The sequence below is a fragment of the Chiloscyllium punctatum genome, chromosome 28 (genome assembly GCF_047496795.1).
Source record: "Chiloscyllium punctatum isolate Juve2018m chromosome 28, sChiPun1.3, whole genome shotgun sequence".
Classification (NCBI taxonomy): domain Eukaryota; kingdom Metazoa; phylum Chordata; class Chondrichthyes; order Orectolobiformes; family Hemiscylliidae; genus Chiloscyllium; species Chiloscyllium punctatum.
The window spans coordinates 13,904,145-13,931,953 of NC_092766.1; the positions used below are offsets into that span (position 1 = coordinate 13,904,145).

General features: G+C 45.5%; 1 protein-coding gene across 5 annotated transcripts in view; it reads left to right on the top strand.

The window, feature by feature from the left end:
* Window positions 1-27,809, top strand: part of bnipl (BCL2 interacting protein like) — a 67,115-nt gene that overhangs the window by 29,038 nt on the left and 10,268 nt on the right. For 4 of the 5 annotated variants that reach the window (XM_072548943.1, XM_072548941.1, XM_072548945.1 and 1 more), the window contains exons 2-6: window positions 6,502-6,597; window positions 9,122-9,192; window positions 13,399-13,626; window positions 24,523-24,696; window positions 26,976-27,078. In XM_072548943.1, coding sequence (XP_072405044.1) covers window positions 6,502-6,597; window positions 9,122-9,192; window positions 13,399-13,626; window positions 24,523-24,696; window positions 26,976-27,078 — 672 coding nt within the window. The remainder of the gene's footprint in view (window positions 1-6,501; window positions 6,598-9,121; window positions 9,193-13,398; window positions 13,627-24,522; window positions 24,697-26,975; window positions 27,079-27,809) is intronic. The other variant, XM_072548942.1, reaches the window with a different exon arrangement.

Here is a 27,809-nt window from a genome sequence, read left to right on the forward strand (position 1 = left end):
ATTTAGATAAATGCAAAGTGCTGCATTTTAGGAAAGCAAACCTTAGCAGGACTTACACACTTTAATGGTAAGGTCCTAGGGAGAGTTGCTGAACAAAGAGATGTTGGAGTGCAGGTTCATAGTTCCTTGAAAGTGGAATCGCAGGTAGATAGGATAGTGAAGAAGGCATTTGGTATGCTTTCTTTTATTGGTCAGAGTATTGAGTACAGGAGTTGGGAGGTCATGCTGCGGCTGTACAGGACATTGGTCAGGTCACTGTTGGAATATTGCATGCAATTCTGGTCTCCTTCCTATCTGAGAGATGTTGTGAAACTTGAAATGGTTCAGAAAAGATTTACAAGGATGGAGGATTTGAGCTATAGGGAGAGGTTGAATAGGCTGGGGCTGTTTTCCCTGGAGTGTCAGAGGCTGGGGGTGACCTTTATAGAGGTTTATAAAATTATGAGGGGCATAGATAGGATAAATAGACAAAGTCATTTCCCTGGGGCGGGGGAGTCGGTTTAGGGTGAGAGGGGAAAGATATAAAAGAGATCTAAGGGGCAACTTTGGGTGGTGCGTGTGTGGAATGGGCTGCCAGAGGAAGTGGTGGAGGCTGGTACAATTACAGCATTTAAAAGACATTTGGATGGGTATATGAATAGGAAGGGTTTGGAGGAATATGGGCTGGGTGCTGCAGGTGGGACTAGATTGGGTTGAGATATCTGGTTGGCATGGACAGGTTGGACCGGAGAGTCTGTTTCCGTGCCGTACATATCTCTATGACTCTAATTGCTAAGATTCCATTTGCCTTTGTTACTTACTGTTCTAGTTCTCTTGTGATTTATGCTTGCACAAATGTTTTCTGTGATTCAACAAACAGAAAAACTATTTATTGCTACTCCCTGCTTTCTGTTAGCTGGCCAATATCCTATATTGCCAATTTGCTACCCCTTATATTACAGGCTTTTATTTTCCCTGATACCTTACTAAATGCCTTCTTGAAATCTAAGTACAGTATGTCGACCAGTTTCTCTTTATCCACAGCACTTTACCACCGCAAAGAACTCCAATAGCTTGGTCAAACATGGTTTATCTTTCATGAAACTGTATTGAAGGATGTTGTGAAACTTCAAAGGGTTCACAAAATATTTACAAGGATATTGCCAGGGTTGGAGGGGTTGAGCTATTGGGAGAGGCTGAACAGGCTGTGGATATTTTCCCTGGAGCATCGGAGGCTAAGGGAGTGACCTTTATAGAGGTTTATAAAATCAGGAGGGGCATGGATAGAGTGAATAGATGAGGACTTTTCCTCAAGGCAACAGAGTCCAAAACTAGAGGGCATAGGTTTAGGTTGAGAGGGGGAAGATTTGAAAGAGACCAAAGGGGCAAACTTTTCACGCAGAGGGTGGTGCGTGTGTGGAATGAGCTGTCAGAGGAAGTGGTGGAGGCTGGTACAACTGCAACATTCAAAAGGCATCGAGATGGGTATATGAATACATAAGTCCGGCCCTTCGAGCCTGCTCTGCCATACAATAAGATCAAGGCTGATCTTGTCATGGACTCAGTCTCACTTACCTGCGCTCTTACCGTAGGAAGGGTTTAGACGGATATGGCCCAAATGGTAGCAAATGGGACTAGATTAATTTAGGATATCTGGTCGGCATGGACAAGTTGGTCTGTATCTGTGCTGCACAACTCTGACTCTGTCTGATGCCCTTGAACTTATCCTCTGCTCTACCTTCGTTTTTAAAAATAGCTTTCAGATGACCTGAACACCATACTGAGTGAGCACCGTCAGATATAGAGTCATAGAGATGTACAGCATGGAAACAGACCCTTTGGTCCAAACCGTCCATGCCGACCAAATATCCCAACCCAATCTCGTCCCACTTGCCAGCACTTGGCCCATATCCCTCCAAACCCTTCCTATTCATATACCCATCCAAATGCCTCTGAAATGTTGCAATTGTACCAGCCTCCACCACTTCCTCTGGCAGCTCATTCCATACGCGTACTACCCTCTGTGTGAAAACGTTGCCCCTGAGGTCTCTTTTATATCTTTCCCCTCTCACCCTAAACCTATGCCCTCTAGTTTTGGATTCCCCCACCGCAGGGAAAAGACTTGTCTATTTATCCTATCCATGCCCCTCACGATTTTGTAATCCTCTATAAGGTCACCCCTCAGCCTCCGGTGTTCCAGGGAAAACAGCCCCAGTCTGTTCAGCCCTATAACTCAAATCCTCCAACCCTGGCAACATCCTTGAAAATCTTTTCTGAACCCTTTCAAGTTTCACAACATCTTTCTGATAGGAAGGAGACCAGAATTGCACGCAATATTCCAACAGCGGCCTAATCAATGTCCTGTACAGCCGCAACATGACCTCCCAACTCCTGTATTCAATACTCTGACCAATAAAAGAAAGCATACCAAACACTTTCTTCACTATCTTATATACCGGCGACTCCACTTTCAAGGAGCTATGAACCTGCACTCCAAGATGTCTTTGTTCAGCAACACTCCCCAGGACCTTACTATTAAGTGTGTAAGTCCTGCTTAAGATTTGCTTTCCCAAAATACAGCACCTCACATTTATCTGAATTTATTTCCATCTGCCTCTTCTTAGCCCATTGGCCAGTCTGATCAAGATCCTGTTGTAATCTGAGGTAACCCTCTTCGCTGTCCACTACACCTCCAATTTTGGTGACATCTGCAAACTTACTAACTATACCTCTTATGCTCACATCCAATTCATTTATATAAGTGATGAAAAGTAGAGGATCCAGCACCAAGAGGAGCGGAACTCTGGCGGTGGGGGGAGTCATCATCAATAGAATGTAAATGCAATCGGAAATTCAAGAGAAACGTTTTCACTCACAATGGGGAGAATGTGGAAGAAACCCAGCCATTTTAAGCCCCCGATGTACAAGGAGGGTCTGAATCCCATCTTTTTAAAACGTTTGTTCAGGGGATGTGGACATTGCCCCTTGAGAAGGGGGTGCCTTGTTGTGTGGTTCAGGTACCATCCACAGTACTACTGGGGGAGACAGTACCACAGTTTGGGGTGGCATGGTGGCTCAGTGGTTAGCGCTGCTGCCTCACCACACCAGGGACCCAGGTTCGACTCCAGACTTGGGCAACATTCTGTGTGGAGTTTGCACATTCTCCCATTGTCTGTGTGGGTTTCCTCCGGGTGCTCCGGTTTCCTCCCACAGTCACAAAGATGTGCAGGTCAGGTGCCAGGGGTAAATATAGGGTTGAGAAATGGGTCTGGATGAGCTACGCTTTGGAGGGTTGGTATGGACTTGTTGGCCCAAAGGGCCTGTTTCCATACTGTAGGGAAGCTAATCTAATCAATATTGACCCAGGGGTACCAAAGAAGCAGCCCATTTAATTCTAAGTCAGAATGACACATGTCTTGGAGGAGAATTTGCATGTGGTGATGTTCCCATGTATTTGCTGCCCTTATCCTTCCAAATGGTAGAAGTTTTATGTTTAAAAATCTGTTTCTCTTCAAAGGTAGACGGATTGAGTGTGGCAGGCATAACGACAACCACAATGACTGGTTTTTAATTTTCTCAAATTAATACAGAAGACTTTAAAACCCAGCTCAATCCTAAGCTCCAGTACTCACTGTTTCTGGAAACTTCCTGCCTTATTGCACATGCTAAATGCTAAATAATTGAAGTACTCCATCAATGTTGATGCAGTTAACTGGAAAATCTCTTTCTCTCTCGCTCACAGCTCGCTTTCAGTTTAATTGTTCCACATTGTAAATAAGCTTGGGCCTGTGTGTTTGTTTAAGAGCGCAAGATAATTTTTTAAAAACTAGCCAGCATTTACTAAGAAAACAAATGCTCTCCCCACACACACACACACTCTCTCACACACACACACTCTCACACAGACACACACACACTCTCACACGCGTGCTCTCACTCACACACACACACACACACACACACACACACACACACTCTCATTCTCTCTCTGTCTCTCTCACACACACACACACACACACACAGGTGTGGCTGTGTTGTCGGGAATCTCTTGTCTATTGGTGCTTATGCTGTATAGAAGAAATGTATGGGATTATGTCAAACTGGTAGGTCATTCAGCTCCATGTTAATGTTTACTATACCTCGTCATCCTATCCCTCTATTCCTTTTCTCCCTCATGTTTGTCCAGCTTCTCATTCAATGCAGTTCTGGTGTTTGCCTCAACCACTCCCTGTTGGAGCAGATTCGGCATAATTGTCCTCTGGGTGAGGACGATTCTACTGAATTCCTGATTGGATTTATTCATGATAGTCTTAAATTGATGGCCACATAGTTCGACTGGCCCTTACTCTCCCTCCTTTTAATTAAAAAAAAGTGAAAACATCTCTAGATCGATTGAGACCTTGCAGAATTTTAATGACCTTGGTCAGAAAGATGTTGTGAAACTTGAAAGGGTTCAGAAAAGATTACAAGGACGTTGCCCAGGTTGGAGGATTTAAGCTACAGGGAGTGGCTGGGACTGTTTTCCCTAGAGCGTCAGAGGCTGAGTGGTGACCTTATAGAGGTTTATAAGATCCTGAGGGGCATGGATAGGGTAAAAAGACAAGGTCTTTTCCCTGGGGTGGAGGAGTCCAGAACTAGAGGGGCATAGGTTTAGGGTGAGAGGGGAAAGATATAAAAGGCACCTAAGGGGCAACATTTTCACGCAGAGGGTGGTGCTTGTATGGAATGAGATGCCAGAGGAAGTGGTAGAGGCTGGTACTATTACAGCATTTAAAAGGCATCTGGATGGGGACATGAATAGGAAGGGTTTGGAGGGATATGGGCCGGTGCTAGCAAATGGGTCTAGATTGAATTGGGATATCTGGTCGGCATGGACGAGTTGGACCGAAGGGTCAGTTTCTGTGCTGTACGTCTCTCTGACTCTAAGAGTTCACTTCCCTCCTACCCCCTCAGTTTTTTTTCCTTCCTGCTGACAGTGCAGTGCTGACCTTCGGTCACTTGCCGTTCCACCAGCATTGTGCCTGGAGCATTAACCTGGGATTTCTGCTCCAGTCTCTAGTGTGGGGTGTCGAGCCCACACCACCTGACTTGGGGGGCAGTGAAGCCTTTAGGAGCTCACACAAGGTCAGCACCTCCTCCTTGACAATGCTGTTGGTAATGGGAGACACTGACACACCACTTCCCAAACCTTTCCCCTTTCCTTACCTTGTCCCCGTTTTCAAGGTGTGATCATTGTTGTCTGTGGGGTCAATGAGGAGAGATCGGTAAAAGGCTGAAGGTGTGGGAGGAGATGCAGAGCTGTTAGATGTGAGAATTAGAATCCCTACAGTGTGGAAACAGGCCCTTCAGCCCAACAAGTCCACACAAACCCTCCCAAAAGTATCCCACCCAAACCCATATTTATCCCTGACTAATGCACCTAATCTACACATCCCTGAACACTGTGGGCAATTTAGTGTGGCCAATTTCACCTAACCTGCAGGTCTTTGGATTGTGAGAGGAAACCCATGCAGACACGGAGGGAGAATATGCAAACTCCACACAGACTGTTGCCAGAGGCTGGAATTGAACCCAGGTCCCTGGTGCTGTGAGGCAGCAGTGCTAACCACTGAGCCACCTCCATGTGGGTTGGAGATTTAAAAGGGATGGCAACGTGGCTGTTCTAACTCAGTCTGAAAGCTGTGGCAGTTTCGTGACCAAAATACTGATGCCCTCTGACCACCACACACCACGAGCACATGGACACATTCTGACCCTTCCAGGGTCGTACAGCACGGAAACAAACCCTTCGGTCCAACCAGTCCATGCCGTATGTAATCCCAAACTAAAGTGGTCCCACCTGCCTGTGGTTGACTCAAATCTTTCCAAATATGTTTTATTCATGTACTTATCCAAATGTTTTTTTAATTAATGTCAGCGTACCCACACCAACCACTCCCTCAGGAAGTTCATTCCACACGTGAACCACCCTCTGTTTTCAAAGAGGTTGCCCGCCCACCATATCTTTTTTGGAAATCGTTCTCCTCTTCCCACTCTGGACATTGGGTGGCATGGTGGCTCAGTGGTTAGCATAGCTGCCTCACAGCAGCAGGGTCCCAGGTTTGATTCCGGCCTTGGGCACTGTCTGTATGGAGTTTGCATATTCTCCCTGTGTCTGTGTGGGTTTCCTCCGGGTGCTCTGGTTTCCTCCCACAGTCCAAAGATGTGCAGGTCAGACGAATTGGCTGTGGTAAATTGTCCATAGTGTTAGGTGCATTAGTCAGAGGGAAACGGGTCTGGGTGGGTTACTCTTCGGAGGGTCGGTGTGGACTTGGTGGGCCAAAGGGCCTGTTTCCACACTGAAGGGAATCTAATCTAATCTAATCTCCCCTTAAAAATACGCCCTGTGGTATTGAAATCCCCCACTCTAGGGAAAAGACACCTGCCGTTTACCTTATCTATACCCCTCACTATTTTATTAACCCCCCCTAGAGTTTGCAAAGTTGGCAGACCCAGGGCTCATGACCATCTTTACTGTTTCAGCATACCGAAGGAACATTTGGAGAATCCAAGCTCTCCAGGCGTTAGGATCGAGGATATGGAACTCCGGGAAGAGTGGCAGGATGAGGAATTTCCAAAGTAAGAGCATGTCTTCTGTGTGTTTCTACAATGATTGGGGTGGTGGGGGGGGCTTGCAGTTTATTTTCAAAGGGAATGACTCCTTTCTCTGCATTTAATTTTAACTTGTTGCGGATCCCTTTAATACAATCAAAATAAAAACCAAGAGAACTGTGGATACTGTAAATCAGGAACAAAATTAGAGATTGCTGGAAAAGCTCAGCATCCAGTTGTTAGTTTGGGATTATGGTCAGCATGGATTGGTTGGACCGAAGGGTCTGTTTCCATGCTCTGCGACTCTATAAAGTCGGCGTGCGTCTGCAGTTCTGAGGAAAGGTCACTCGATCCAAAACATTAACTCTGCTTTTCTGTCCACAGATGCTACCAGACCTGCTGAGCTTTTCCTGCAATTTTGATTTTTGTTTTTAATGCAGTCGTTCCATAGAATCCCTCACAGCGACCCTCCAAAGAGTAACCCACCGAGACCCATTCCCCTACCCCATTATCCTATATTTACCCCTGACTAATGCACCTAACAGCACATCCCCGACTCTACGGGACAATTTAGCATGGCCAATCCACCCTAAACTGCACATCCCTGGGCACTACAGGACAATTTAGCATGGCCAATCCACCCTAACCTGCACATCCCTGGGCACTACGGGACAATTTAGCATGGCCAATCCACCCTTACCTGGGTATTTTTGGACTGTGGGAGGAAACGGGAGCACCCGGAGGAAACTCACACAGACATGGGGGGAGAATGTGCAAACTCCACTCAGACAGTCCCCTGAAGGGGGGAATCAAACCCGGATCCCTGGCACTGTGAGGTAGCAGTGCTAATCACTGAGCCACCATTCCACCCCCTTCACTTTGTTCACCTGCTTCCTAAGTAGAGGTGAAATGTGAAACTGGAGAATGAGAGTAGCAGATTCCTGATTTTAAGCAGCAATTATAAAATTGCTGTCTTCCTTTCTTGGTTTTAAATAGTCACCCTCCAAACTGATAAAGCCATGCTGTCCAGTGAACTATATTCATGTAACAAGATATCCTCTTGCACGGTCAAATGCCAAGAAAGTGAGTTTCAATGATCTGGGTCAAAGGGCAAGCGAAGAAGCAGATGCCTGGTATTTCGTCCATTCCACGCAGTCAGAGAATGCATTTGTACAGTGCCTTTTTTGGTAAGGTCCAGAATTCTGGTCTCCTTCCTATTGGAAAGATATTGTGAAACTTGAAAGGGTTCAGAAAAGGTTTACAAGGATGTAGCCGGGGTTGGAGCATTTGAGCTACAGGGAGAGGCTGAACAGGCTGGGGCTGTTTTCCATGGAGCATCGGAGGCTGAGGGGTGACCTTGTGCCTTCCTAAAGAAGGGCTCATGCCCGAAACGTTGATTCTCCTGCTCCTTGGATGCTGCCTGACCTGCTGCGCTTTTCCAGCAACACATTTTCAGCTCTGATCTCCAGCATCTGCAGTCCTCACTTTCTCCTGAGGGGTGACCTTACAGAGGTTTACAAAAGCATGAGGGGCATGGATAGGATAAATAGGCAAAGTCTTTTCCCTGGAATGTGGGAGTCCAGAACTAGAGGGCATAGGTTTAGGGTGAGAGGAGAAAGGTATAAAAGAGACCTAAGGGGCAACTTTTTCACACAGGGTGATACGTGTATGGAATGAGCTGCCAGAGGAAGTGGTGGAGGCTGGTACAATTGCGACATTTAAAAGACATTTGGATGGGTATATGAATAGGAAGGGTTTGGAGGGATATGGGCCGGGTGCTGGCAGGTGGGACTAGATTGGGTTGGGATATCTGGTCGGCATGGATGGATTGAACCGAAGGGTCTGTTTCCATGCTGTACAGCTCTATGACTCTAATGTACAGCCAGAGATTGTGGTGGAGGCAGGTTCAATTGAGCTTTAAAGGAGGGAAGTAGATTGTTATCCGAGAAGCTGCATTGACAGGAGATGCAATCAATAGTTGGGGTACTACATTCTGAGGACAAAGAGGCAAGAGTTAAACTTGATGAATGTGGTACCGGTAACTGTGCCTGGCCTGCCCAAACAACTAATCAAACTTTTAACTATTATCAACGTTAAACTTTAAACTGGTTGTAAAATACATAGCAAGCATTATGATCAGTCTTGTGATCAGACTATGATCAGTCAAATTACAAATCGACGCTTCCAGTAAAATTCTGGGTTGCTGTGCAGTTAGTCTAAAGTCAAACAGACTTCTTTCCATTGAAACATGCACTGTCCTGCTACAAACTTTTGTGCACTGATTGTAATTGTTGCTGTGTTCCCCTGGGTTAAATATTTAATGTAATGTTGGCAGGATGTCACAGGTATGAATATACCTTCATAGGTGGATCATAGCATTGGGAATAGACTGTCTGAATCTATAAGGAATGAATGTGCAGGGTTACTGGGTTAAGGTGGGAAAACAGCACCGAGTGAAATGCTGAGTCAAAGAACTGGCGCAAACACAATGGGCCAAATGGACTCCTTCCATGCTGTAACCACCGTGCATATTCTTTTTTCCAACCTACAGACCTCTTCCAGAAGACAATGAGGCTGTGACAGAGGATGAACTGAATGCCAATACAGATAGCAACAGACCGGGTAATGATACTGGGTGTATATGGAAAAGTGTGAATATCAGTATAAGTGTCTGTCTGTGTCTGTCTCTGTATATGCGTGTGTGTGTCTGTCTCTGTCTGTGTGTGTGTGTGGAGAGAGAGAGAGAGAGAGAGAGAGAGAGCGCCTTATTATTCAGCAAGGACCTACCATTGATGGTTAGCTCCTCCTGCTTCTTCAATGACCATTGCTACCAGACTAATTTCTTCTCTTCACACCCACCTAAAGAAACTGTTCTTTCATTCGTTTATGGGATGTGATTGTCACGATCTAGGAAGGCATTTACTGTCCATCCCTCATTGGGCACAGAGCAGTTGAGACTCAACTGCACCTTGTGAGAAGGTAAAATAGGTTCAGGATATAGGCCAGACCATGTAAAGATGGCAGATTCCCTCATTTTAAAGAACATTAGTGAACCATTTTTACAATAATTGATCAGTTTTTTAAAAAAATCCCATATTTGTACTGAATTCAAATTTTACCACCTGCCATGGCAGGATTCTAACCCATTTACCCAGATCATCAACTTGGGATTCTCTATTGGGCAGCACAGTGGTAAGCACTACTGTCTCGCAGCAACAAAGGGACCTGGGTTCGATTCCAGCCGTGGGCGACTGTCTGTGTGGAGTTTGCACGTTATCCCCCTGTGTCTGTGTGGGTTTTCTCTGGATGCTTTGTTTTCCTCCCACGGCCAGAAGATGTGCAGATTAGGGTGGGTTGGCCATGCTAAATTGCCCATCGTGTCCAATGATGTGCGGGTTAGGGAGGGTTAGCAATGGAAAATGCAGGATACAGGGACAGGGTGGGGTGACGGTGGTGGGATCATGGTGGAATGCTCTTCAGAGGGTCTTGTAGACTCGATGGACCGAATGGCCTGTAGGAATGTTATATTACTAGTCCAGTGACATGACCACTGTACCACTGGGTTTCTGTAGTTCCTTTGTAAGGCCTAGAAACTCAAATGAGATGGAGCTGTAATACAAGCAAGGAATGCGCTGAGGAATGATGGAGAAGCCTCTCGAAGTAACAGTGTGCCTCTGTGCACTTCCCTTTTCAGCTGCTCAGAATTAAGTGAGTCTGACCGAAATTACAGCTAAGTACTGTGATTTGAAAACAGAGTATTTAGCAAAATGTCACGAGGTGAGGACAGAAACAGAACGTGAGATCAATCAGCAGTGCAATCTCCAGGCATGGATGAATGAGGGCTCATGGCCTTACGCTACACAGCCCGTTCAGTCTAACTAACACCTGCTGATGTTCCGGGAAAACTCCTGAATACCTTGAAATTCTGAGCTCCTTTATCACTCTTGACTGGCCTCCTGTAGTCTGCGTCAAGCTTTCCCTCCGAAGCGAAGAATTCTTGACATTTTTTAAACCCACGCAAAAATGTCCCACTTCCCAGTGCAGACACAGGCAGAATCGTACAACATAGGAGGCTATTCAGCCATGTAGTTGTTACTTTTAGAAGAGTAAGTTGAACATAATAAACAGGAGCAGGAGTAGGCCATTGGCCTGTCATGCCTGCTTCACCATTCAATAAAACTATGGCTGATCTTTTTGTGGACTCAGCTCCACCATAACCCAAAAATCCATCTATCGATGCCTTAAAAATACTCAATGAGGTAGCCTCAACTTCCTCACTGGGCAGGGAATCCCACAGCTTCCCAACCCTCTGGATGAAGAAGCTCAGCTCAGTCCTAAATCTGTTCTCTCCTTATTTAGAGGCCACGTCCCCTCATTCTAGTTTCACCCCCCAGTGAAAACAGCCTCCCTGTTTAGATCTTATCTATTCCCTTCATTGTTGTATAGATTTCTATAGGATCTTTTTTCCACATTCTTCTAAATTCCAATGAATATAGAAGCAGGTAAGAATTAGTTTTTCCCTCTGAGTTTTTGGAACTCTTCCTGAAGAGGGAGCACAATGTTTTTGAAGACAGAAGTGGATAAGTGGTTGATAAGCAAGGGGATGAAATGCTATCAGGAATGGTGGGAACCTGGAGTAATCAGATCAGCCACGATCTTAGTGATTGGTGGAACAGGCTTGAGGATCCAAGTGATCTACTCCTGTTTCCTAATTCCTGCTTTTAAGGTGGGCGGGAGACCAGAGAGCACTGCCCAGAGATCAGTGAAGGCTCTGTCATTTAATATATTCAAGGTTGAGTTATTCTTGATTCAAACATCAGCCAGGAAGTTATGGGACAGGGACAGAGAGGAAAGTGGAGATGAAGCCACAACCAGATTTTATTGAATGGCAGACAGGAATAGACTGTTTAATCTCTTCAGCCTAGGTCCTATGTTCCCATAATAACTGTTTCTACAGTCAACGAGTCATCAAGCACGGAACAGACCCTTCGGTCCAACCAGTCCACATGGGGTAGCACAGTGACTCAGTGGTTAGCACTGCTGCCTCACAGCACCAGGGTCCCAGGTTCAATTCCCACCTTGGGTGACTGTCTGTGTGGAGTTTGCACATTCTCCCCGTGCCTGTGTGGATTTCCTTCAGGTGCTCTGGTTTCCTCCCACAGTCCAAAGACGTGCAGGTCAGGTGAATTGGCCATGCTAAATTGCCTGTAGTATTAGGTGCATTAGTCAGAGGGGAAATGGGTCTGGGTGGGTTACTCTTCGGAGGGTCGGTGTGGACTGGTTCCACACTCTAATCTAATCTAATCTAATCTAATCAAACATAATCCCAAATGAAATTAGTCCTACCTGCCTGCTCCTCGTCCATATCTCTCCAAATACTGTCTTATTCATTGCTTATCAAAATGTCTTTTAAACATTGTAACTATAACTACATCCACCATTTCCTCAGTTCATTCCACAGGCAAACTGCTCTGCGTTTTTAAAAAAAAATTCCCCTCCTGTCTTTGTAAACTCTTATCTTAAAAATATGTCCCCAATCTTGAAATCTTCCACTCGAGAGAAAAGACACCTACCATTCATCTTATCTAACCTTCTGATGATTTTTAAAACCTCTACAAGGTCACCCCTCAACCTTCTGCGCTCCAGTGAAAAAGGTCCCAACCTAACCACCTTCTCCTTATAACTCAAACACTCCATATGTAGCAACATCCTGGTAAATCTCTTCTGAACGCTCTCCAGCTTAATAGCATCCTGCCTATTGACAGGGAGACCAGAACTGGACACAGTACTCCAGAAGAGGCCTCACTAATGTCCTGTACAACCTCAACATAATGTCCCAGCTCTTATACTCAAAGGTCTGATCAATGAAGGCAAGTGTGCTAAATGCCTTCTTAACCACCCCACCTATATGTGATGCAAACTTCAAAACAATTATGTACCTTGAATCCCCAGGTCTCTTGAGTTTCCTCCTGGAAAATGGGACGAGATTAATTTAGGATATCTGGTCAGCGAGGATGAGTTGAACCGAAGGACCTGTCTCTGTGCTGGACAACTCTATGACACTATAATTGTCTATTCCTGCTCCTAGTTCTTGAGTTCTTATGTTATTGAAGGGTACAAGGAAGAATCAGAAGAGGAAGAACAGCAGAGTTCTGCATCTCTGATCTTGCAACCCCCGAATTTTCAGTTTGCCATGCTTCTTGGACCCGCAGTGTGGGAAGCCCAGATCTAAAAGTGTCATGATTTTTTAAAGTCCTCAGTCACATCTCCCCTTGGCTGTGTCTGCTCCCAGTGAAAACAAGCCTGGCCTGACTGGAGACCATCCTTCCTCTCAACTTAGCAGACAGTAATTTTTACTAAAAAAAAAATATTGAAGGATTTGAGCTACAGGGAGAGGTTGAATAGGCTGGGGCTGCTTTCCCTGGAGCGTCGGAGGCTGAGGGGTGACCTCGTAGAGGTTTATAAAATCATGAGGGACATGGATAAGATGAATAGACAAATCATCCAGTACTAGAGGGCATAGGTTTGAGTGAGAGGGGAAAAGATATAAAAGAGACCGAAGAGGCAACCTTTTCACGTAGAGGGTGGTACGTGTATGGAATGAGCTGCCAAAGGAAGTGGTGGAGTCTGATACAATGACAACATTTAAAAGGCATCTGGATGGTGACGTGAATATAAAGGGTTGAGAGGGCTATGGGCCAAGTGCCTGCAAATGGGACTAGATTAGGTTGGGATATCTGGTCAGCATGGACGAGTTGGACCGAAGGGTCTGTTTCCATGCTGTACATCTCCATGATTCTAAGTCATTTCTCTTTATTTCTCCTTCAGTGCCGCCCAACACTTTACAACTGTGTGGGAACAAGCATAAAAAGCGACTCCTTGCGCCAGCAATCAGTTTGACCCTGGAAGGCGATGGGGAGACCACACGCTCCGAGGAAAGGACTCCAGATGAACCAGAAGGGGATTCCTCTGATCTAAATTTAGATGAATTAGATACTCCTTCAGATAGTGAATCATTTGAGTTGCCGGAGAATGGTAATGAATTTGAGTGGGAAGGTAAACAAACCAATCAACTTCTAATCAATACTCTTAATCATCTCCTCTGAACAACTGTCTCCGTTCATTTCCTGTCTCTTCCTCCATTGAGTTCGCTCCATGTTAGCTCGATAGTGACTCTGGTAGCTGCGGCAGCCCCATTCTCTCATGGTCGAAGGCTGGTTTTCCCCTCCACTCTCAGCGATGCCCCTCTTTCCTGCGCATAGGCTGCCAAAGGGGAGCACAGCATTACTCCTCGGAGTGTTCATCTCTCCCCTACTTCCTCTGGCGCACTTTGGCGGCACGGTGGCTAAGGGGTTAGCGCTGCTGCCTCATGGCGCCAGGGACCTGGGTTCGATTCCTGCCTCGGGTGACTGTCTGTATGGAGTTTGCACATTCTCCCTGTGTCTGCGTGGGTTTCCTCCCACAATCCAAAGATGTGCAGGTCAGGTGAACTGGTCATGCTAAAGTGTCCATAGTGTTAGGTGCATTAGATTCGATTCCCTACAGTGTAGAAACAGGCCCTTCGGCCCAACAAGTCCAAACCGACCCTCCGAAGAGTAACCCACCCAGACCCATTTACCCTTGACTAATGCACCTAACACTATGGGCAATTTAGCATAGCCAGTTCACCTGACCTGCACATCTTTCTGATTGTGGGAGGAAAGAGGAAGCACCCAGAGGAAACCCATACAGACACAGGGGGAGAATGTGCAAACTCCACACAGACAGTCGCCCGAGGCTGGAATTGAACCCAGGGCTGTGAGGCATCCATGCTAACCACTGAGCCACCATGCTGCCCTGAAAAGAAAGCATGTCAGGAGTATATATAGGGTAGTGGGTGGGTTACTCTTCGGAGGGTCAGTGTGGACTTGCTGAGCCAAATGGCCTGTTTCCATACAGTAGGGAATCAAATCTAATGTCGTTCACCCATTATTGAATTAGGTTGGTGGTGGACGTAGGTTAATCTACTTTACTTCCTGCACTGGCCTTTAGCACTAGAGGATTTGAGTACAGGTGTAAAGAACTCAGTGCGATCACACATATACAGGTTTTGTCTCTTTACCGAAGGAAGGATATGCCTCCCACAGAGCAAGTGCACTGAAGGTTTACCAGACTGATTCCAGTGATGGCGGTATTGTCTTATGAGCAAAGATAAAATTGACTGGACCCGTATCCTTTCGGGTTTAGAAGAATGAAAAATGCTCTTGTTGGGACAGAAAAACAGGACGATGCTTCCCCGTAGCTGAGTGGGTGTGAAAGGTCTGGAACCAGGGAACGGTCTCAGAATAAGGAGTTGGCCACTTACAATTCAGGCAAGGAGGAATTTATTTGCTCAGCAAGTGCTGCATCTTCAGAATTCTTTATCTCCAGAGGCTTGTGGAGGCTCAGTTGCAGAGTATATTCAAGACTGATTCACAGTAAGATTTCTAGATATAAAGAAATGCAGGAAAATGATGTTGAGGTGTAAGAACAGCCATGATCTAGTTGAGTGGTACAGTATGCTTGAGGGATCAAACGGCCTACTCCTGGTCCTATACCCTCTGTTCCAACTCGGGAAGCAGGGCTCTGTGATTGGACAGTAGTGGGGGATTGCTGCAACAAGATGAAAGTAGAAGGAAAAGGCTGGATGCAGCCATTTTGCACAATCTCTCTGGGCTGTATTGTCTTGTGTTCTCCCCAGTCAATCCAGTGTTTCGTGTGTTTCACACAAGACACAGTTGTGAAGAGACAACCTAGGAATGGGAGGAGGCCATTTAATCCCTTGAAGTCTGCTGAGCCATTTAATTAGACAGTGGTAGACCTATATTTTAAGAGGCACAGGTCCCATATATAAGGGACATTAAGTAGATGCTGTGTCTCCTTCTTCACCTGCTAGAGTGGGGACAAGGTCATGTACGTGACATCAGAACTCCCGAGTGAAATTCAGTGATTGAGCCATCAGTTGCCCTCCCTTCATATGTTCTCCCCTATCTTTTAGCTGTGCGCTGGTACTCAAGTACATAGATCCCTCAAAGTTGCCACCCAAGTGGATATGGTTATTAAGAAAGCATATGGTGTTTTGGCTTTAACAGGGGGATTGAGTTTAAGAGCTGCGAGGTTTTGCTATAGCTGTACAAGTCCCTGATGAGACCACACTTGGAATATTGTGTCCAGTTCTGGTTGCCCTACTATAGAAAAGATACAGAGGCTTTGGAGAGGGTGCAAAGAGGATGCTGCCTGGACTGGAGGGCTTGCCTTATGAAGAGAGGTTGACTAAGCTCAGACTCTTCTCTCTGGACAGAAGGAGAAAGAGAGGTGACCTGATCAAAGTATACATGATAATGAGAGACATGGATAAAGTCAATAGCCAGAGACTTTTCCCCAAGACAGGATTGACTGGCACGAGGGGTCATAGTTTTAAGATATTAGGAGACAGGTATAGAAGAGAACGTCAGAGGAAGGTTCTTTACGCAGAGAGTTGTGAATGCATGGAATGCGTTGCCAGCTGTGGTGGTGGAAGCAGAGTCATTGGGGACATTTAAGCGACTGCTGGACATGCACATGGATAGCAGTGAATTGAGGGGTGCGTAGGTTAGGTTATTTTATTTCACATTAGGATTAATCCTCGGCACAACATCGTGGGCCAAAGGGCCTGTTCTGTGCTGTACTTTTCTATGTTCTATCCTTTCCAAAGTGGGGCTCCCGAAGTTGTGACCTGCTATAATGAGCACTGCATACTCACAAGTAGTCAATGTATAACACTGATTGATCGTGGTGAGCTAGCCCCTGCTTCCATCCTTGAATTACAACATGACTTTACAGCCAGATGGAAATGAAACCCCCAGCAAGCTCAATAGTTTTGCTAAGCAAACTAGGCTGTGAGAGATATTGGTAGATTTGTGAGGAAGGTGGATTTAAAGCTGTTGACTGAAAGGAACTAGTAAGTTGAGGATCTGTTCCACACTGGCCCTGAAAGAATACACAATCTGCTACTGATGTGAAACTTGAAAGGGTTCAGGAAAGATTTACAAGGATGTTGCCAGACTTGGAGAATTTGAGCTATTGGGAGATGCTGAATAGGCTGGGGCTATTCTCCTGCAGCATCGGAGGCTGAGGGGTGGCCTCACTGAAGTTTATAAAATCATGAGGGGCACGAGTAGGGTGAATAGCCAAGATCGGTAGGGGAGTCCAAAACTAGAGGGGCATAGGTTTAGGGTGAGAGGGGAAAAATTTAAAAGGGACCTAAGGGACAACTTCTTCACTCAGAGGTGCAAGTATGGAATGATCTGCCAGCAGGAGTGGTGGAGGCTGGTACAATTACAACATTTGAAAGGCCTGATGAAGGGCTTTTGCCCAAAACGTCGATTTTGCTGCTCCTCGGATGCTGCCTGAACTGCTGTGCTCTTCCAGCACCACTAATCCAAAATGTGGTTTCCAGCATCTGCAGTGATTGTTTTTACCTGGATATATTAATAGGCAGGGTGTAAAGGGATATGGGCCGATGCTGGCAAATCGGACAAAATGAACTTAGGATATCTGGACGACATAGACTGAAGGGTCTGTGTCTGTACTGTACAACTCTATGACTAATTCCACATTATTATCCCTGATATACAAACAATCCAAGGGCTGTTTACTCTCTCGTTCCCACCCTCCTTACAGTATGTGGCCATTTCCATATGGCCATATCTGTGAAACCTCATGTCTATCGCCTTTCCTGTATCCATGATGGTATTGCATTGTATTAGTTGTAGGTTAGCAAGCAGTGCTCTGTCACCTCAGAGTCAAAAAGGTTCCAGTCTAACTGAAGAAACTGAGGCCCATAAGCCAATATTCCCCTCACAGCATCATCTGATGATGCCATCTTTTAGGATGAGAAGCTAAGGCTTGGTTTTGCCCCTTTTGGGCAGATTTAAAACATCCCACAACTGCTATTCGAAGATTATCAGATGCGGGGGTGGAGGTTCTCCCCGTTTGGTCAATATTTATCTTGAACAACACCAAATTACAGATAATCTGGGCCATTGCCGCCTTGCTGTTTATGGGAGCTTGCTGTGCACAAATTGGCTGCTGCATTTCCCCCACTACGACAGCTCCTGCTCTTTAGAACACACAACATTACAGCGCAGTACAGGCCCTTGATGTTGCCCTTACGTGTGAAACCAATCTGAAGCCCACCTAACCTACACTATTCCACTCTCATCCATATGCCTATCCAATCACCATTTAAATGCCCTTAAAGTTGGCAAGTCTACTACTGTTGCTGGCAGGGTATTCCATGCCCCTACAACTCTCTGAGTAAAGAAATTATCTCTGACATCTGTCCTATATTCTGGTCGCCTCACTTTAGGAAAGATATGGAAGCCTTGGAGAGGGTGCAGAGAAGATTTACCAGGATGTTGCCTGGAATGGAGAATAGGTCGTACCAGGATAGGTTGAGAGTGCTAGGCCTTTTCTCATTGGAACGGCGAAGGATGAGGGGTGACTTGATAGACTTGAGGTGACTTGAGGTTTATAAGATGATTAGAAGAATAGATAGAGTTGACAGTCAGAAACTTTTTCCCTGGGTACAACAGAGTGTTACAAGGGGACATAAATTTAAGGTGAAGGGTGGGAGGTATAGTGGGGATGTCTGGGGTAGGTTCTTTACCCAGAGAGTGGTGGGGGCATGGAATGCACTGCCTGTGGGAGTGGCAGAGTCAGAATCATTGGTGACCTTTAAGCGGCAATTGGATAGGTACATGGATGGGTGCTTAAGCTAGGAAAAATGTTCGGCACAACATTGTGGGCCGAAGGGCCTGTTCTGTGCTGTATTGATCTATGTTCTATATCTATCACCCCTCAACTTAAAGCTATGTCCTCTTGTGCTAGCCATCGCCATCCAAGGAAAAAGGCTCTCACTGTCCAACCTATCTAACCCTCTGATTATCTTATATGTCTCAATTAAGTCATCTCTCAACCTTCTCTCTGAAAACAGCCTCAGTTCCCTCAGCCTTCCCTTGAGAGACCTTCCCTCCATATCTGGCAATATCCTGGTAAATCTCCTCTGAACCCTTTCCAAAGCTTCCACGTCCTTCCTATAATACAGTGACCAGAACTCTACACAAAAAGCCAAGTGTGGCCACACCAGAGTTTTGTACAGCTGCAGCATGACCTCATGGTTCCAAAACTCAATCCCTCTACTAATAAAAGCTAACACACCGTATGCCCCCTTAACAACTTTATCAACCTGGGTGGCAACTTTCAAGGATCCATGTACATGGACACCGAGATCTCTCTGCTCATCTACACTACCAAAAGAATCTTACCATAAGCCCTATACTCTGCATTCCTTTCAAAGTGAATCATCTCACACTTTTCCGCATTAAACTCCATTTGCCACCTCTCAGCCCAGCTCTGCAGCTTATCTATGTCCCTCTGTAACTTACAACATCCTTCATCCCCATCCACTACTCTACCGACCTTCGTGTCATCCGCAAATTTACTAACCCATCCTTCTATGCCTTCATCCAGGTCATTTATAAAAATGACAATCAGCAGTGGACACAAAACAGATCCTTGCGGTACACCACTAGTAACTGAACTCCAAGATATTTCCCATCAACGTCAGCCTGTCTTCTATCAGCAAGCCAATTTCTGATCCAAACTGCTAAATCACCCTCAATCCCATGCCTCCGTATTTTGTGCAATAGCCAATAGGGAACCTTATTAAATGCCTTACTGAAAAACATACACACCAAATCAACCGCTTTACCCTTATCGACCTGTTTGGTCACCTTCTTAAAAAGCTCAATAAGGTTTGTGAGGCATGGGCAAAAGTGAGGACTGCAGATGCTATTCCTGATGAAGGGCTTTTGCCCGAAACATCGATTCTCCTGCTCCTCCGATGCTGCCTGACCTGCTGTGCTTTTCCAGCACCACTCTGATCTAAACCCTTTGTGAGCCATGACCTACCCTTCACAAAACCAGGTTGACTATCCCTTATCAGCTTATTCCTCTCGAGATGATTATAAATCCTATCTCTTATAACCCTTTCCAACACTTTTCCCATAACCGAAATAAGGCTCACTGGTCTATAATTCCCAGAGTTGTCTCTACTCCCCTTCTTGAACAAGGGAACAACATTTGCTATCCTCCAGTCTTCTGTCACTATTCCTGTAGACAATGATGACAAAAAGACCAAAGCCAAAGGCTCGCCAATCTCCTCCCTGGCATCCCAGAGAATCCTTGAATAAATCCCATTCTGCCCAGTGGACTTATCTATTTTTACACTTTCCAGAATTGCTAACATCTCCTCCTTATGAACCTCAATCCCACCTAGTCTCGTAGCCTGTATCTCCGTATTCTCCTCGACATTATTGTCTTTTTCTAGTGTGAATACTGACAAAGAGTATTCATTTAGTGCTTTCCCTATCTCCTCTGACTCCACACATAAATCCCACTGCTTTCCTTGTTTGGCCCTAATCTTACTCTAGGCATTCTTTTATTCCTGATATACCTATAGAAAGCTATAGGGTTTTCCTTGATCAAATCTGCCAACGACTTCTCATGTCCCCTCCTGACTCTTCTGAGCTCTCTCTTTAGGTCTTTCCTGGCTAACTTGTAAATCTTAAGCGCCCTAACTGAGCCATCACATCTCATCCTAACATAAGCCACCTTCTTCCTCTTGACAAGAGTTTCAACTTCCTTAGTAAACCAAGGCCCCCGCGCTCAACTTCCTCCCAGCCTGACCAGTACATACTTATCAAGGATCCGCAGTGGCTGTTCTTTGAATAGGCTCCACATTTCAATTGTGCCCATCCCCTGTAGTTTTCTTCCCCATCCTATGCATTCTAAATCTTGTCAAATGGCATCATAATTGCCTTTCCCCACGCTATAACTCTTGTCCTGCAGTATATACCTGTCCTTTTCCATCGTTCAAGTAAACATAACCAAATTGTGGACACTATCACCAAAGTGCTCACCTACCTCCAAATCTAACACCTGGCCAGGTTCATTACCCAGTAACAAATCTAATGTGGCCTCGCCCCTTGTTGGCCTGTCTACGTACTGTTTCAGGAAACCCTCCTGCACACATTGGACAAAAACTGACCATCTAAAGTACTTGAACTACAGTATTCCCAGTCAATATTTGGAAAGTTAAAGACCCCTATAACAATTACATGGTTACTCTCGCTCCTACTCAGAATTATCTTTGCTATCTTATCCTCCAAATCTCTGGAACTATTCAGAGGCTTATAGAAAACTCCCAACAGGGTGACCTCTCCTCTCCGGTTTCTAATCTCAGCCCAGACTACCTCAGTAGATGAGTCCTCAAATGTACTTTCTGCAACCATAATACTGTCCTTGACTGAGTGTTCCCCCCCCCCCCCCCCCCCCCCACCCCCTTTACCATTTTCTCTATTCTTACTGAATCATCTAAATCCCGGAACCTGCAATAACCATTCCTGTCCCTGCTCTATCCATGTCTCCGTAATGGCCACAGTTACCAACCCATGCTGCAAGTTCACCCACCTTATTCCAGATGCTCCTGGTGTTGAATTAGACTCACTTCAAACCAATTTCTGGCTTGCCTATGCCTTCTTGTGACCTTGAAACCTTAGTTCTGACCTCACTACTCTCAACCTCCTGTACACTCAAACTATAGTTTAGGTTCCCATCCCCCTGCTGTATTAGTTTAAACCCACCCGAAGAGCAGTAGCAAATTTCCACTCCAGGATATTGGAACCTCTCTGGTTCAGGTGAAGACCGTCCTGTTTGTACAGATCCCACCTAACCCAGAAAGAGCCCCAATTATCCAGGAATCCAAAACCCTCCCTTCTGCACCATCCCTGCAACCACGTGTTCAACTCCTCTCTCTCCCTACTCCTCGCCTCGCTAGCATGTGGCACGGGCAACAAACCAGAGATTACAACTCTGTTTGTTCTAGCTCTAAGCTTCCACCCTAGCTCCCTGACTTTCTGCCTTCAATCCCCATCTCTCTTCCTACCTATGTTGTTGTGGAGCACAACTTGGGGCTGCTTCCCCTCTCCCTAAAGGATCCCAAAAACACAATCTGAGACATCGCGAACCCTGGCCCTGGGAGGCGTCACACCAACTGTGAGTCTCTTTTGTTCCCACAGAACCTCCTATCTGTCCCCCTAACAATGAAGCCCCAATGACTCTGCTCCTCTTTCCCCTTCCCTTCTGAGGAACAGGGACTGACTCTGTGCCAGAGACCTGGGCTCATTTGCTTTCTCCTGGTAAGTCATTTCCCTCCCCCAGTAGTATCCAAAACGGTATACTTGTTATTGAGGGGAACGGCCACAGGGGTTCCCTGCACTGCTTGCTGGCTCCCTTTCCATCCCCTGATGGTAACCTTCTTTTTCCTGAGGTGTGACTACCTCCCTGTAACTCCTCTCAGTAAACTCCTCCGCCTCCTGAATGATCCGAAGTTCCTCCAGCTCCAGTTCTCTAATGCGGTTTTCGAGGAGCTGGAGTTAGGTGCACTTCCCACAGATGCAGTCAGCAGGGACACTACTGGTGACCCTCACCTTCCACATTCTGCAGGAGGAACATTCAACTGCCCTAACGTCCATCCCATTATTCTAAATTCCCGACGAGACTACTGAAAAACTAACAAAAAAGAAACTAGTCACCTTACCAATCCGGTGCACATAACCTTTTTATTTGGTTAGAGAAGGACAGGTGGGAGACACTACCCGAGTAGTGTTTTGGATAAAGCAACCGCCCAAATATCAAGCCTCACTTACCCAGCAGTCCCATGTCCGCTCCTGCTCAGTATGCGTTCTACCTGTACACGAGGTGGGCTTTTATTTATTTCAAAAAACTTCAGCTGCAAAACATGTGACTTACTAAGACAGCTAAATAAGAGGAGAGCGGAGACTGGTAACTGCAAGTTCCCCTCCGAGACACTAACCATCCTGTCTTGGAACTATATTGGTCATTCCTTCACTGTCACTGGGTCAAAGTCCTCAGATCTCCTCCCTCCCTTCCTAATGGAACTTGGAGAGTCTCTATACCATTTAGACTGCAGGAATTCAAGAAAGCAGCTCACAACCTTCCCAAAGGGCAGCTGATGCTGTTTTAGCCAGTGAAGCCCACATCCTGTAAACTGAGAAAAATGATTCCAAATTCTGTTCTCCTGACTCAACCCAACAATTGGTTGTATCCAAACAATGTCCATCGTTCTAACTGGAGTCTAAGCAAAATTGATCCCTTCCACCCATTATCAGTAAAATTAATGAGTTGCCTTGTGGGAGTTTGCTGTGCAAAGATCAATTGCTATGTTTCCTGTATTACGATATGTGGATCTCTAAACTGGAGCACTCCATTGGCTATAAAGTGCTCTGATATCTGCAGCTCCCCCTCACAGCCACCCCTAGTCTCGAAATGTTGACTTCTCCACCTCCTGATGCGGCCTGGCTTGCTGTGTATTTCCAGCCTCCTGCTTGGATCCCAGCATCTGCAGTTTTTTCTTCTCTAACTAAGTTTGTACCACTGTGAAGTCTCTTCAAAGGATGCCTACTTTGAAGACGTTCTTTGCCTCCCTCAGATGTGCACTCAGTGAGTCCTTTCTCACTGCCACAGTGCCTTGACCTCTTTAGCCCTCCAGTTCTTTGGCCACATAGTGAAACAAACTCAACCTGTCTTCACTTAACCCCATCTCACCATCATGAACCCCCTACCCCTTTTATCTGCAGCTCCCCTAACACCTATGCCCAGTCCTAAAGAAGGGTTACAGCCGAAATGCTGACTTCTCCACCATCTGATGCTGCCTAGCCTGCTGTATACTTCCAGCCTCCTGCTTGGATTCCAGCATCTGCAGTTTTTTTGTCTCCACCTGAGATGTGCTGAGGGCATGTAGGGCTGTGTTTCAAATTCCAATCCATATTAAACTGGTAAATAGAGTGCATGTGCAGAGATTTGGTTTCATTGCTGACCTTTTAGCAGCATTGAAGCTAGACTCTTTTTTTAAAAAAATGCCCTTGAGTGTTGGAAACAAAGCAGATATGGTGCAGGAAGGGATGACGTTTGGGTGGGGAAACGGATTTGGTGAGCTGGATGCATGATCATTCGCGCACACCAGATTGAGTGAGTGTTCTGGGGCCACATCATTTTGAGCCATGGGTAAGCCTCTGACTGCGTATCCTTCATGCAGATTTGTTGATTGTGACTTGATTTGCGTTGTCAATTTCTGTTGCGCCTGCTGTGATTCCCTGCATGCACAGCCAATCATGAACATATTTTGGTGTTCTATATGCCGCACAAACCAATCAAAAGCATTCTTGCACCCATTACTGACTAAGAAGCAACATCTAACCCCCTGATGATTTCCTATTCCATCTTAACTGAAATTTGTCACACTTGGAAATTAGCTTTGATTCTCTCTACTTTGAGATTTAATTGACCAGTTTGTGATTTTTAAAAACGATTCTGTATTCGACTAGGGGATAAAACAATTCATTCCAAACTCTGGTTTGCTAACTCCTCACTTCCACTCCTCCACTAACATTAATTATAAAGAAAATGCCCTTTAGCTTATTCATCTGGGATTTGTGGGGTGGGGTTTGTTTTTTAGCTTTTGGAGAGCAGCAAACCAAGAGAAGATTAGATATTGACTACAAACTTAGATTAGGAGCTCGAACTTGAAGAACCAGTTCCAGTTCCACCCAGTGAGATAGAGGCAGAATTTCCTGGCCACGCCAACATTTTTTAAATGGTCCTAGTTAATGGAGGAGTCGCATGAAAAGTGGGGGGGAATAAATGATTTTTCTTGTCAGTTGTCAAAAATACATTTGGAATGGTTCAAGCCAAGAAAAGCCCAAATTGCTCATTCATACCATTTTCAGAATGGAGTTGACAACCACTCCAGTTCTGTTATGCTCTCTGCCTAAATACTACTTTCTCTCCACCCTTCCGCAACCTGGCCAGATGATCTGCCCCGGGTGTATCGCTCGTTGTCAGACACTGAGAGTTTTCAGGGACACGTGACGGACGAGGAGACAGAAGACGGAAAGCTATGGCGGGTTTTCCACATCGGAGAGCAAGAATATCGGGTGGACATGGCTGTTGTAGATCCGTACAAGGCAGTCATTTCTCACGGAGGTGAGGCTCCTGGTTTGAGTGTGGGTTAGTTTATTTTCTTGACCGGTCTAAACCGATGTGTCGATGTGTTGGCTGACTGTTAATTTGGTAATGTTCCCAAGACATGAGTTCAAGTCCTACCACCGCAGCTGCGTGATTGAGGAGAAGTGGTGACATAGTGATAATTTCAGTAGATTAGTAGAACATAGAACAATACAACGCAGAACAGGCCCTTTGGCCCTCAATGTTGCGACCTGTGAACTATTCTAAGCTTGTCCCCCTACACTATCCCAAAATCATCCATGTGCTTATGTAAGGATTGTTTAAATCTCCCTAATGTGGCTAAGTTGACTACATTGGCAGGTAGGGCATTCCACGCCCTCACCATTCTCTGAGTAAAGAAACTGCCTCCGACATCTGTCTTAAATCTATCACCCCTCAATTTGTAGTTATGCCCCCTCGTACAAGCTGATGTCATCATCCTAGGAAAAAGACTTTCACTGTCTATCCTATCTAATCCTCTGATCATCTTGTATGTCTCTATCAAATCCCCCCTTAGCCATCTTCTTGCCAATGAGAACAGACCCAAGTCTCTCCGCCTTTCCTCGTAAGACCTTCCCTCCAGACCAGGCAACATCCTGGTAAATCTCCTCTGCACCTTTTCCAATGCTTCCACATCCTTCCCGAAATATGTTGTGGCCATTTCGGAGACATGGATAGAGCAGGGTGAGGAATGGAGTCATAGAGATGTACAGCATGAAAACAGACCCTTCGGTCCAACCCGTCGTGCTGACCAGATATCCCAACCCAATCTAGTCCCACCTGACAGCACCCAGCCCATATCCCTCCAAACCCTTTCTATTCATATACCCATCCAAATGCCTCTTAAATGTTGCAATTGTACCAAATCAGTATTTGCTGTGGAAAAGGATATGGAAGATATAGACTGTAGGGAAATAGATGATATCTTGCAAAGTGTCCAGATTACAGAGGAGGAAGTGCTGGCTATCTTGAAACGGGTAAAGATAGATAAATCCCCAGGACCTGATCAGGTGTACCCTAGAACTCTATGGGAAGCAATAGAAATGATTGCTGGGCCTCTTGCTAAGATATTTGTATCATCGATAGTCACAGGTGAGGTGCCCGAAGACTGGAGGTTGGCTAACTGTTTAAGAAGGGTGGTAAGCACAAGCCAGGGAAGTACGGACAAGTGAGCCTGACATCGATGGTGGGCAAGTTGTTGGAGGGAATCCTGAGGGACAGGATGTACATGTATTTGAAAAGGCAAGGACTGATTAGGGATAGTCATCATGGCTTTGTGCGTGGGAAATCATGTCTCACAAACTTGATTGAGGTTTTTGAGGAAGTAACAAAGAGGATTGATGAGGGCATAGCGGTAGGTGTGACCTATATGGACTTCAGTAAGGCGTTCGACAAGGTTCCCCCGGGAGACTGATTAGCAAGATTAGATCTCAGGGAGATCTAGACATTTGGATACAAAACTGGCTCAAAGGTAGAAGACAGAGGGTGGTGGTGGAGGGTTGTTTTTCAGATTGGAGGCCTGTGACCAGTATAATTGTGAAGTCTAGTCTAATGGAGTGAGGACAAGAGTTCAAATCCCACCATGGAAACCGGTGGAATTTAAAGTGTTAATAAATCTTGGATGTGAAGCAAGTTTCAGTGAAGATAGCCATGAATCTATCATTGTTGTGAAAAAAAAATCCATCTGATTCATTAACGTCCTTTGAAAATCAGCCATCTTGAACTGATCTGGACAGGAATGGGACTGCAGATTCACAGAGAGGTTAATTCTTAACTGCCCTTCGAACTGGGCCTAGGAAGCCCTTCAGTTGTCAAGGACAATCCGGGATGTGTAGCAATGTTTGCCTGCATGGCAATGGCATATTTTATTTTTAAAAGCCTCTAACTTGAAGTCTTATAGGATGAAGTGCAGGAGAGACAATAGGTAATAAAGTGAACGGGTCCTAGTCTCCTTCTAGTGAAAACATCTTCTCCATGTCTACTCTATACAGGCCACTTAGTGATCTCTAATATTCAATCAGAACGCACCCCACTGCTTTTAAACTCCGATCAAGTGCAGACCCAGAATCCCTAACTGCTCCTCATGTAACAAGCCCTTCATCCACAAGATGGTTCTTGTAAATCTTCCCTGGTATCCAGAGGAGTGTGCAACCTTCAATTCAACCAACCTGATAATTTATAAAGATCTCTCAGATGTGGAGAGGTGGGAAAGATGAAAACTCTGACCTGATCAATAATGCTTGCTCTCTTTCTACCAGGTTGCTTTGGGGAGAGTTTAACTGCAATCATTGTGTTTTCCTCATGTTATTTGCCGGAAAGCAGTCTACCTGATTATGAAAACGTGATGGAAAATCTCTTTAGGTAATGAACTACTTTGTATATCCTGATCTTTAAAAGCCTTCTATTTCATGCCTTTGATGTGATGTTTGGCTAACTGCACTATTTTGGGAAACTGAGGAACATTATTCCTTGGGAAAAAGATTTTAGATTCCAAGTTGTGCTGGTCAGACTTTCATGGCTGCCACTTGGTTGCCGTCTGTTATGAAGCAATTTATTCAACAACAGATTTTTACAAAGGACGTTTCAGGACGTCCCAAAACGTTTCTCAGCTGTTGAAGCATTTGTTTTTGGAAAGCTCTCACTACTATAGTGTATTATAGAATCGTAGAATCCCTATAGTGTGGAAACAGGACCTTTGGCCCAGTTAGTTCACACCGACCCCTCCAAAGAGTATCTCATCCAAACCCATTTCCCTACCCTATTACTCTACATTTACTCCTGACTAATGTACCCAACCTACACATCCCTGAACACAATGGGCAATTTAGCTTGGCCAATTCACCTAAACTGCACATCATTGAATAGTGGGAAGAACCCAGAGCACCTGGAGGAAACCCATGCAGAACAGGGGAGACTGTGCAAACTCCACATGGACAGTCACCCAAGGCTGGAATCAAACTGGGTCCCTGGTGCTGTGAGGCAGCGATGCTAACCACTGAACCCATGCCACCCCCACAACTGAGCCACCGTGCTGCCATGTAGGGAACATGGCAATCAATTTGCACACGGCAAGTTCCCAGACAGCAACCGTA